The sequence below is a fragment of the Octopus bimaculoides genome, chromosome 13 (genome assembly GCF_046866305.1).
Source record: "Octopus bimaculoides isolate indiv1 chromosome 13, ASM4686630v1, whole genome shotgun sequence".
NCBI lineage: Eukaryota > Metazoa > Mollusca > Cephalopoda > Octopoda > Octopodidae > Octopus > Octopus bimaculoides.
Window position 1 is genome coordinate 37,011,415 of NC_142940.1, and position 12,963 is coordinate 37,024,377.

Consider the following 12,963-nt stretch of genomic DNA (forward strand, 5'->3'; position numbering starts at 1 on the left):
TTGTTATTGTTGGGGTGGGCTGGACTGGCTGAAAATTAAGAAGACAAAAAAAAAAATGAAAAAAAGTCAGTTGAAGATTTACCATCACAAAGTTGGAATTGGACAATTATTCATTTCTTGGAATTTCAAAACAAAAATAATATCTGTCTTTTTCTTTTACAGGTAGATGTGATGATAGTGTAGGAAAAGGAATAATAAAACAGCAACATGTAAGGAAAGTGTAAAAAGGATATTATTATTATTATTATTATTATTATCATTAATAATACCATGTTCTTTATTTCTCTTGTCCTCAATCAAGAATGACTTTTGTGGGTTTTTTTTTTTGAAAATATACAAAAAAAGTTTCACTTCTGAGCTTCTCCCTTCATTTTTCGGTGGGATAATTTTTGTTGCTTGTTTTTTTTAGTTTTTATGATAAAAAAGGAATTTTTTTTTTCCTCTCATTGAAGTAATCTGAAGTATGTATATCTGTATACATGTGTGTGTGTGTTTCTATATACATATACATATGAATGTATGTATAAATCTGTGTATGCATGTGCATATATATTTGTATATATACATAAAAGTATGTATAAATACATGTGTGTGATTGTATATATATACAGAAATCTATGAATGATTGTATGTGCGTGTGCATATGTATATATATATATATGTATCTGTATATACATTATTGCGACTACATGGGCCTAAAAACCATTAGCAAAAGTATAGGAAATGCTATCAAATCATCCTTGACTGCAGCTGTAGTTACACACACACACACACACACACACAAACATGCACACATATATACACACACACATATACATATGTATATATACATTTAAAAATATGACAGTTGAAGGACCCTACAGCAATTGTCTTTTTTTTTTTTTTTTTTGCTTTTCTGTTCCCCCCTTTTTTTTTTTATTAAATTCCATCATCATTATTCCAGCACCCTGGCATTTTTTACATTTCTCAAAGCATTGGTCTTTACAAAGTCTATCTCCCGATATTCACAAGAAGGAGGAGGTCCACTTGGGGTCTCAGCAGTGTCGTCAAGTCTTAAGTCCAAGTATTTCAACTCTCCGCAGTCGGGTTTACCTGGTGCTGGTAATATCTGACGCATTCCTTGTTTAGACTGAGAAAAAGAAAATATATGTTATCTATATATACAGAGAGAAAACTTTGATATTGAATACTTATGTAACAAGTTATGTGATTGAATGCATACAAGAGAGGAAAACTTTAAAAACACTTTATCTCTCATCAGATTGGAATATGTAAGTATGGTCAAAGGAGGACATAAAGCATCTATTTCAATGGAAAATTATGTGCTCAGGTGGCAGATGGTGGTATCTCTATTCAATCATAATTGGGGTTCAACTAACTAACTGCAATCTAACAAGAGAACATCTCTCTCATGTTTTTGACCATTAGGTCATGGTATACTTACACCACAATAGTCTCAAGATGCATCACAAGTCTTTGTGACAAATCAGAAAGTGCTAGGATATTCAGAAAACTGGGTTGTTCTTTAATGCACTGCACCAGTGTATGTATATTTATCATCATCATCCTTTAACATTCATTTTCCATGCTGGCATGGGCTAGATGGTTTGACCAGAGTTGGCAAGCTGGAGAGCTGCACCAGATTCCAGTGTGATTTGGTTTGGTTTCTACAGCTGGCACCTGAGCCAAATCCTTTGTAACAAAGTGCAATGCATGCATGCATCTGTTCTAAAATAATTTCAATTGTACTAGTTATATTTTTATTAAAAATCAAACTTTTACAACGACCTGATAGTGTGATCTAACACTTTTAGCACCTCCTCATTCAATGTGCCATGGATTGAAAAAGTTTGAAAATTGTAGTTTGACTAACTAGACATGTTAAGAAAGAACACATTAAATGATACAGTCTTAAATGTAGGTCTCTGAAAATGAAAATAACATAGGATAGTCATGGTTGGAATATCTTTGATTATTAGTTTGCTTAATCAGATTTGAATTGGCATTTTACAACAAATTATTTCTCTCTCATAAATTTATGTGGTGCTCTGTATATTCGAGTAAGAAATCCTTATTATAGAAGACAAACAATATCAATTATATCTAATTGTGTGGAATATACACACATAGTCTCTCTCTCTCTCTCTCTCGAGAGAGAGAGAGAGAGAGAGAGAGAGAGGGAGAGGGAGAGGGAGATAGAGAGAGAGAGAGAGATAGAGAGAGGGAGAGGTAGAGAGAGAGAGAGGGATAGAGATATAGAGAGAGATAGAGATATAGAGAGAGAGAGAGGTAGAGATATATAGAGAGAGAGAGGTAGAGAGAGAGAGAGAGGTAGAGAGATAGAGAGAGGTAGAGATAGAGAGAGAGAGATAGAGAGATATAGATAGAGAGAGAGATATAGATATAGATAGAGAGAGGGAGAGAGAGATAGATATAGATAGAGAGAGGGAGAGAGAGATAGATATAGATAGAGAGAGGGAGAGAGAGATATATATAGAGAGAGAGGGAGAGAGAGATATATATAGAGAGAGGGAGGGAGAGATATATATAGAGAGAGGGAGAGAGAGATATATATAGAGAGAGATATATATATATAGAGAGAGGGAGAGAGAGATATATATATATATAGAGAGAGGGAGAGAGAGATATATATATATATAGAGAGAGGGAGAGAGAGATATATATATATATAGAGAGAGGGAGAGAGAGATATATATAGAGAGAGGGAGAGAGATATATATATATAGAGAGAGAGAGAGAGAGATATATATATATATATAGAGAGAGAGAGGTGTGTGTGCAGGCGTGGCTGTGTGGGAAAGAAGTTTGCTTGCCAGCCATGGGGGTCAGTCCTGCTGCATGACATCTTTGGGAAATGCATTCTACTGTAGTCCTGGGGCCAACCAAAGCTTTGTGAGTGGATTTGGTGAATGGAAACTGAAAGGAGCCCATTGACTAGATATGTATGTATTTGCATGTACCCTGTCTTATGTGTGACCATGAAGAAATATTGCCTTGCTCAGAAACAGTCGAGGTGAGGGTCGGTGACAAGAAAGGTATCCAGAAGTAGAAATATCTGCCTCAACAAATACCATCAAACTCATACAACCATGGAAACGTTGCTGTTAAATGATGATTTTATTTATATATATGAATTGCTGTGTGGTAAGAAACTTGCTTCCCAACCACATGGTTCCAGGTTCAGTTCCACTGTGTGGCACCTTGGGCAAGTATTTTCTACTATGGTCTCAGGCCGCCCAAAGCCTTGTGAGTGGATTTGGTAGATGGCAACTGAAAGAAGCCCGTTGTTTATATATATATACATACGTATATATATATGTATATATTTATGTGTGTGTGTGTGTGTCTCTGTTTGTCACCCCATCACAATTGGTATTGGTGTGCTTACATCTCCGTAACTTAGCAATTTGACAAAAAAGCCCGATAGAATAAGTACTATAGGCTTAAAAAGCAAGTCCTGGGGTCAATTTGTTCAACTAGAATGCATCAAGGCAGTGCTCCAGCATGGCTACAGTCAAATGGCAAACAAATAAAAGACTACAGACACACACACACAAGGTGTCCATAAAGTCCTTTTTAATGAAAGCTTGTAATTTATGTTTTGTCTTGTTCTGTGATGAGGTTCCAATTCAGAAGTTTTGGGGAGGAGAGGGTTACACCTTCATTATCCCATTACCTTTACTCTTACTCTCAAGTCTGTTCTGGCCTAGGAGGGCAGTACCTGTCAAGGGCCACACCTACAGGTCAAATTGCAGAAGATGGTCCTATGGTCAAGGCAAACAGGATGCAGAGGAGGGCTGATCCCTAGAAATGTGTCACATAGGCTCACTGATGTGTGGACATGCCCTGATGTCGTGTGAATCAGTCCCTTTGCCTACAGGTTAAGTAGGGCCTGTCTCTGAAAAGTAAACTCAGAAAAGCAGGAGACTATCAGTGTAAACATTAAATAAAATGGTAGAAAGCAACACCACTGCTGTATCTTTCCCAAGAAAATGTCTTGAATCTTCAGCTTTGACACAGAGACCCATGACTGCTGTAGGTATGGTGATAAGGAGAACAGAGCACCCTTTTCAGACCATCAGATTAAATAAAAGAGAGTAAGTAACAGTTGTAGCTTAGTAAATTACAAGTAATAAATACAACAGCAGAAATAAGTATGCATAAAAATTACAAGATGTATTTCCTGCTATGAGGAAATTCAAGAAAGGAAAGTTAACCCTCTTCCCACCATATTGCCAATTTCAGTATTAATTAAATTGGAACTCTAGAGAGTTGTTTCCCTTTCCAATGTTTGGTTGCTTTAAGTTTTGTTCAATAATGTGTACCTCACCTTGATAAAGATTATAGCCTTGAGTAATTAAAGTTATTGCGCTCACCAGACAAAGTGTGTGAGCACTCTATTATATAGAACAGTTTCTTATTTCTTTACTGCCCACAAGGGGCTACATACAGAGGGGACAAACAAGGACCATATATGTGTGTGCAGGTGTCTTTGTGTTTGTCATCCACCACTACTACCACCACTTGACTTGATGGACTTATTAACATCTAGTTAAACTGAGTGTTGTCTCTGCTGTGACAACAAACAGTGAAGGTTATGTGGAAACAACACAATTTATAGGTTAGGAATTATAAACAGTTTTCCAGTTATGGACAGACAGAGACAAATCTTGAAATTTCACCATAACAGATATCAATGATGTGTATTAAAGTCATCTCTACAAATTTTCTATAGAATTATAGCCGGCACTGATTTTGTTATGATGTTTTGTATCCAAGACATCTCAAAATCAGAGCTGGCTATAATTTCTATAAAAACTCTGTAGCATTGACCTTAACACGTGGTCTAAGAGCACTGCTAACTCAAATGTTTAATATACTTTTTAGCATATAATGGTTGCATAAAGAAATAATGTGTGTCTACAAGTCATCAAGATATCAATGAAAGATCATCCTTACCAAGGTTTTCCTTTAAAAGAAAAACATGAAGAAATCAAGGACCTGTTACCAACATCTGGTTGGTAATAGGTTTGTGTTTCATGGTCTGAGAGTTTTGCTCAGAAACAAAGGAATCATCAGAGAATTTGAACTGATGAGCCATGAGTATACTTTCTTCACATGATCATACTGAATCTGAGAATTCATATATATATATATATATATATATATATATATATATATATACATACACTCATGTGCAAGTATATTTATATGATATAAGAATAGTAGTTATACATGTGTGTTTATATGACATGAAAATAATAGTAGTGTGTGTGTGTGTGATACTCACCATTGTTATATCACCATCTTCATCAGAGGATGAAGAGCCATCTGCAATGGAGGCTTGCTTTTTTCGAGGTAATCTCGGCTGAGTGACTCTAGAATAGATAAAGAAAGAAAATAAATTATTTAAAAAAAACAAATAAAAAGAAAAAAGAATGAGTGAAAGAAAGCAACAAGAATTTTATGAAGAACATTTGTCTAAGTAACAAATCAAACTTCTAGACTCCTGCATATTTGCTGCAGATCATACAGATAGAGTTGGATACCCAAAGTTCATCAGTGGACCTTATGGAAACAAAATACATGAGGTCTGAAAATAAAGCATAAGAATAATAGTGGTGAGAAGTAATGAACTTGAGGAAGTGAAGAAGTACATTTACCTGGAATAAATAGAAAATATATGCCAAGACATGAACACTGGAATGTCACAATGTAAGAATAGTGTAGAAGCTGGACACGAAACTCGGCTTGCGAAGACCTGTTAGGGCAAGCGAAAGCGAAATCGGGATGGCACCTGTGCCCAGCGTCGCCTTCCTGGCACTTGTGCCGGTGGCACGTGTAAAGACATTAGAGCGAGATCGTTGCCAGTGCTGCTGGACTGGCTCCTGTGCAGGTGGCACATAAAATATACCATTTTGAGCGTGGCTGTTGCCAGTACCGCCTGACTGGCCTTTGTGCCGGTGGCACGTAAAAGCACCCACTACACTCTTGGAGTGGTTGGCGTTAGGAAGGGCATCCAGTTGTAGAAACTCTGCCAAATCAGATTGGAGCCTGGTGTAGCCATCTGGTTCACCAGTCCTCAGTCAAATCGTCCAACCCATGCTAGCATGGAAAGCGGACGTTAAACGATGATGATGATGATGATGATATCTGGACATGACCCTATGTGCTAATCTCTTCAATAACACAGCCCTACCTGTGCTCTTATATGCATGTGAAACATGGACTACTGCATAAAAATAAAAAAAACTAGCTCTGATACAACTGGCCATGGAAATATCCATGTTTGGAGTATTATTGTGGGAGTATATCAAAAATAAGAGAATTCAAGAACAGAGTGGAACAGATGATGTGATTGTGGAATACCAAATGCACAACCTCTGCTGGGTTGGGCATGTTGCAAAACTCCGAAACAACAGCTGGGCACATGCAATCATTTAGTGGTTTCTAAGAGATTTTTAAAGACCAATCACAAGACTTCCAAAATGATGGGAGGATGACACAGTAAAAGATATTGGGGCCCAAATGGAAGAAAATAAATACCAGGCTTAAGTATTGTGAGCGATTTGTTCATCTAAACCCTTCAAGGCAGTGCCCTAACATGGCCACAGTTGAAAGAATGAAACAGATAAAATATGAAAAATAAATGTGCTTTGTGAAAGTCACCAACAGCAAGCAGTGTTGTCACTCCTGTCAATAAAATTGTCTGCTTGCTTCATTCTTTGAAAGACATATGAAATAGGGAAACTCTTACTTCAAAAACAGATAATGGATAACAACAAAAAGGGCATCTTGGTTGTAAAATAATGCTCCAATAATATATCTGGTGAACCCATGCTAGCATGGAAAGAAAAGAATGCCATAAAACAGGAGGAGGAACTGTTTATTGTCACTATAAACTGGCCTTACTGGTTTTTATGAGTTATGAAAAGTTTCTTTAACCTTGACTTATATCCAACAACAGTAAACAGTGGTACCTAGCAGTTTTTAGTGCCTTTTGGGTAGCTCCCAGTTTATCTGAAGTCAATAGAGTATTAAGGATGTCTTGTGTGTGTGTGAGTAAAAGTCTCTCACAAAAAGGTGTAATGCGGTGACAAATAATAATGTGTGACTCAAGCTGGTGATTCTGTGTGTGTGTGTGTGTGTGTGTGTGTGTGTATTTATTTATATACTCACACACTTGTGTGTAGATATGTGTGTGTGAGTGAGTATGCATGTGTGTATACAAGCTGCTATATGTGCAAATGTAAGTGTATGCATATTATTTTCAGGGGCTGCTTTTCACCAAATTTTCCCAAGCTAGTGGTTTGGTTTATTCTTGTGACTAATATTTTATAGCTAAAACAAATATGCTTATGTGGTATCAAATTTAATGTGTATATGTCTAGTTTACTGTCTGGTGTGCCTGTGTATGTGTGTGCATATATGTATATACATGTGCGTGTGTGTGTGTGTGTGTGTGTGTGTGTGTGTGTGATGCTTAATGTTCACTAATTTATTCCTTCCAAATATTTCACTACATGCTCTGGCCATGACCACTGGACTTTGCCATACCTGGTCTATGTCAGAAAAACGAGTTCCATCTATTTGGTACAGGTTGTAATTTTTGTGGAAGGATGATGTCCTAGTATAGTATCACTGATAATTTTATGGAACCCTAGCTGAATAAAAAAACAAACTTGCTCCATCATCAGGATTTGAATTTTAGAATGTTTTGCTATTCACAGTTCTACTGATCACATCACTACCAATACTAATTTCCCGGTCAAAACATTTTCTAAATATTTTTGTTCTCATCTGTTTCTTCATATACATTATGGAGAAAAAAATATTATGTAGGCATTGTTTTTATGGTTGGATACCCTTCTTGTCACTAACCCTTATCTGTTTTTCAAGTAAGGGTTTTCTTATTTCATATGTCTTTGAAGGTCAAAAGCCAGCAGATGGTTGGTTGATAGGAGAAATGACAACACCACCACCACTTGTCGCTTGTGATTTTCAGAGAAGTGAAAATGTAAACAGACACAGACATACTCACAAAAACAAGCTTATTTCACATTCAGTCAATCAAATCCAATCACAAGGCTTTAATTAGCCTTGAGCTATAGGAGAAGACACTTGCCCAAAGCCCTCTGAAACCAAATGATTGGGAAGCAAGCATCTTAACTATTCAGTCATGCCTACACCTACAACAAACAATGCAAGAAATATATTAAACCAAAATGGAAAGCCACTGTATGGTAACTTGACTTCTGCTTGAAATCCACTCCACTTGTAGTGAAATTTTGAGGAAGGAGACTAGACAATTTCATTGACCCCAGTACTCGACTGATACTTATTTAACCACCCCTGAAAAGATGAAAGGCAAATTCGATGTAGACAGGATTTGAACTCAGAAAGCAAAGCCAGAAGAAAAACCATTAAGCATTTTGTCCAGCATATTAGTGATTCTGCAAGCTCACTACAGTAGTAGTAGTAGTAGTAGTGGTTGGTCCAGGGCTTCAATAAAAATAATTCTTTCTAATTTTGGCACAAGGCCAGCAATTTTGAGGGGATGGGGTTAGTCAATACCATCAATCCCAGTAATTACCTGATACTTTATTTTAACAACCCTGAAAGGATGAAAGTAAAATTTGGCCTTGACAGAATTGGAACTCGGAACACAAACACACATACAAGAGTGATAAAAGGTTTATAACATGCCAGATTTGTAAGTTTGATCCTCAGTGAAGTCATTTCAAACCCCTTTCTCTAAAGATGGATGATCCTTAACTCCATTGAAAACAGTGAATTGACTGAATTGCTAAAATATCAGAATACCATACAGTTCTCTGTGCTCTGAGTTCAAATCTTGCCAAAGTCAACTATGCCATTCTTCCCTTTGAGATTGGTGTTAATGTTTTGTTTGTATGTGTGTGTGTGTATGTGTGTGTAGAGACATAGAGAGATAAGGAGGAAAGAATGAAGGGAAGCAAAGATGTGTGACAGATATATATGATTGGATGCTGGTCCTAAGGAGTCCTTAATCTGGGTAAAAGTACTCCCTTAAAAGCCTTGTGAGCTCATAAAAAGGTAACAAGTGGGGGCAATGAATGTTTAAAGGATTATGATTTCTCTTAGAATATTTAAACCAAGTACAGTACATAGGTTTTAAACATATTTTCAAAACAACTCTTTATCAAGCTTACATATGAGTTAGATAGTTATCAGTGAGTAGAGAACATGACTGATGATGCATCAAGACCCAATAGGATTTCATTACATTATAATCTTCATTTTTTTTAGTAATTCATACAAAAGTTAACAAAGGGGTCACTAGAATATGCAAATATCTAAAGAGAGTATAGCTCTTGTTTAAGATAATCCGGTATTATGTAGAAAACCATGACATTCTGTAAAAGGTGGTGCAAAATGTTGATAACTGCTTGTATAAATTATTGAATCTCGTCTGAGTTCTCTCCTATTTTTTTGTTGTTATTTTAATGTGAGTGAGTGCTGAATGTAATGTCATCATAAACAGCACAATCATGACTAATCAAGAACAATCCCTCGTTTGTAATTAATAAACAATGTGGTTTGTCTACTTATCTTTAAGCAGATACTTTGACCGATCTTTCTTATGTTATTTTTAACATATCACTTCATTATCAGACAATTCACAGACAGTTCAAAAGAGATCAACAAAATTAGCAATAACGTCAACATTGTTTTGTTTTTTCTTTTAACATCCGTTTTCCATGCTTTTTCAGACAGGTTTTAAGGGTAATGTCTGACAACCAAATGCCCTCCCTACAGCTAAATATTTTAGTTGCCTCTACAAGGACATAGTGTATCTATTTTTAAACCAAGATACACAAGGAAATAGCTGCGAAGAGGCACTGCCATTTGGTGGTGTTCATACTTGGTGCTAAACTATAAGTTAGTCTTCTTCCTTCTCCACTGCTTTACAGGTTAATTAGCATTCCAGTTATAGCCAACCATCTTAATTTCTCATGCATAATATTTCTAGACTTAAATTTCCAATATGTTTCAGTATGGTTATCAGAGAAGATAGCGTTTGTATGTGGAAGATGCACAGGAGTCATAAAAACTACAGATCAATTTTCTCAAATGCCCTGGAGGCTCTTTAGAGGTAGTGGATAATTTTTGCTACCTCGGGGATCTAATTAACTGTGAGGGAGGATGCACAGACAGTGTAATCACTAGAATAAGAATAGGATACAGAAAATTTTGAGAACTTTTACCTCTGTTGGCAACCAAAGGGTCTCTCTCTCTCTCTCCATAAGAAAAGAAGATTGTATGATACATGTATATGACCAGCAATGCTACGTGGTAGTGAGACTAGTTCTGTAGTCAGCCAACAGATGGCAGCATACCATTGCGTGCACAGTGAGAACTCGCAGTGACCTTCATGAGACAGTGTGCTGAGTGACATTACTGTGTTTACTTCACAACTTACGAAATTTGTAGTTTTGTCATCACATGTAGCCATAGCCTGTAATTTTGTCATGGACAAGAATAAACAGCCAATGTGAAATTTTACGTTAAACTTAGGAAGTCTTGCTACAGGGATATTGAGCATGCTTTGGCAAGCTTACAGCGATGAGGCAATGGATCGTACACAATGTTTCAAGTGGCACAGGAACTTCAAAAGTGGAAGAACATCCCTGGAAGACAATGAATGATCTGGAAAACCTGCCATGAGCATCACCACCAGAAATGTGGTATCATACATTGAGAATTCATTCCCAAGGGCCAGACCATCAATCAAGAGTTCTACTACGACATTTTGAAGCATTTGACAGGACATTCACTGAAAGCGACTGGATCTGTGGGGTGCAAAGAACTGGATTCTTCACTGAGATCTCCTCACTCATCAGTTTCTCACCAAAAACAACATGATATCACTCCTGCACCTGCCTTATTCACCTGATTCAGCACTTATGGATTGCCATTTCTTCCTCCAAGATGAAAACGCAGCTCAAAAGTTGCCGTTTTAACACTGTTGTTGAGATCCAGAGCAAACTGCAGAATGTCCTTGACTTACTTATGGAAAACAATTTCCAGGCTGGATTCCAAAAGTGGTAGGAATGCTGAGACTGGTGTATTGCTGTGCAAGATGACTATTTTTAGGGAACAGATGTTAAAACTTAGGAAAATAAGTTATTTTTATAAAACATAACTAGTCCGGGAACCTTTTAATCCCACCTTGTACATGTATGACAAAGAGCTAGTGTTTAGAAAGGAAAAGTTGGGCATAAGAGAAATTAGATGCAGTGTGCAAGAGAGAGGACTATGCTGGTTTGGTCATGTGATAAATATGGATGAAGACAGTTGCATACAGAAGTGCCAATCACTTAAAGTGAATGGAACTTGTGGAAGAAGGAAACCCAGGTAGACATGGGACAAAGTACTGAAAGCCAATCTCAAGACATTGAGCCTTATGAAGATGACGACCAAGAACTGATATCTGGCACATTGCTGTACTCAAGAAGATCTATCCGCCACAGCAGAATTGCTACTTGTCTTACAAGTTACTTGGTGAACCTGACAGTACTGGTGCCATGTTAAAAGTACCAAGTACACTCTTTGAAGTGGTTGGTGTTAGGAAGGGCGTCCCACCATAGAAACCATGCCAGAACAGACAATGGTGCCAGCATGGAAAAACGGACACTGAATAATAATCATGATGATGCTTCATTTCCTGATTTTGAGATGGTTTGCTGGTGGTAGCTGAAGAGAGAGAGACATAGTTGCTACTGCTAACATACTAAGTGACCAGGTGAAGAGGTGCAAATAGCCCCAGACACATCAACACCTTTCAAAACAGCGATATCAATTCCGTTCTAATAATATTTTCCTTTATTTCAACCCAGACAAACAAAAAAACTCACACCCTCCAAAGTTTCTCAACCTGATAGAAATGCCATTTTCTGTTTTAGCTATTTGTAGTGCAGGCATTGGGTCTATTTTGCATTCACACATATTGATGTGACCAAGATGTTGCTGCTATCAATATATCAATGTCTAACTCCAGTTGTTTTAAGACCCTGAAGGTCCCATTTTCCATCACATGACCTGAATGCTTGCTAAACAGAGGACAGTCCACTAAAGGCATCCAAGAGCCAGGTTCTGGTGCTAAACTGGGCTATGGACTAAGTAGGCCAAGGCAGAATTTGAACTCAGAATGCAAACAACTGGAAGAGAAATAAGGTACCCTGTCAGATGCTCCAATATTTCTGTCATACCTTTAACCTGGAATTTATAATTTATTTACTGATCCCCAAAAGGACGAAAGACACAGTTCACCTCACTAGGATTTGAATTCAGAATGCAGGAGTTGGCTGGAACAAATGCCACAAGACATTATATCTAATTTTTAATAACTCTGCCAATACACCACTTTGCTTGACCTGTTAGAAATAACAACCAAATATCCCTCAAATCATAACTTAAAAGACACATTAAATGTAGTAGTTCTACATTCACTATATCAGAAAAAGATAATACAGGATAATCATGGCTGGAATGTCTTTAATCATAGCACTGGTCAATTAAGGTTGAGCTGAGGCCACAACTACCACCACCACCATCTCATTAGTCTTATATTCAGTAATTGCCGTAATGGTTCACGAGAAAAATTTATGACATCAGTCCCACAAGTCTTGGAGCACCTGAAAAGGCTATGAGCAGAGCCCCTTCTTCCAGGCCAAGGCTATGAATAGAGTCCCTTCTTCCAGGCCAAGGCTATAAACAGAGTCCCTTCCTCCAGGCCAAAAGGTTATGAGCAGAGCCCCTTCATCCAGGAATAGGCTATAAACAGAGTCCCTTCCTCCAGGCCAAAAGGCTATGAGCAGAGCTCCTTCCTTCATACCAAGGCTATGGGCACATCTCTCTTCCTCCAGACCACACTTCCAGTGATGAAGGGAAGCAGGGTCA

At 37.4% G+C, this 12,963-nt stretch overlaps 1 protein-coding gene across 6 annotated transcripts in view; it reads right to left on the reverse strand.

Annotated features, from left to right (window-relative positions):
• Window positions 1-214: 214 nt before the first annotated feature.
• LOC106880839 (uncharacterized) overlaps window positions 215-12,963 on the reverse strand; it is a 173,531-nt gene continuing 160,782 nt past the window's right edge. For all 6 annotated transcript variants that reach the window (XM_089361647.1, XM_089361650.1, XM_089361646.1 and 3 more), the window contains exons 5-6: window positions 5,312-5,399; window positions 215-1,129 (exon numbers count right to left, since the gene is read on the reverse strand). In XM_089361647.1, the coding sequence (XP_089217773.1) occupies window positions 935-1,129; window positions 5,312-5,399 (283 nt within the window). In that variant the 3' untranslated portion in view covers window positions 215-934. The remainder of the gene's footprint in view (window positions 1,130-5,311; window positions 5,400-12,963) is intronic.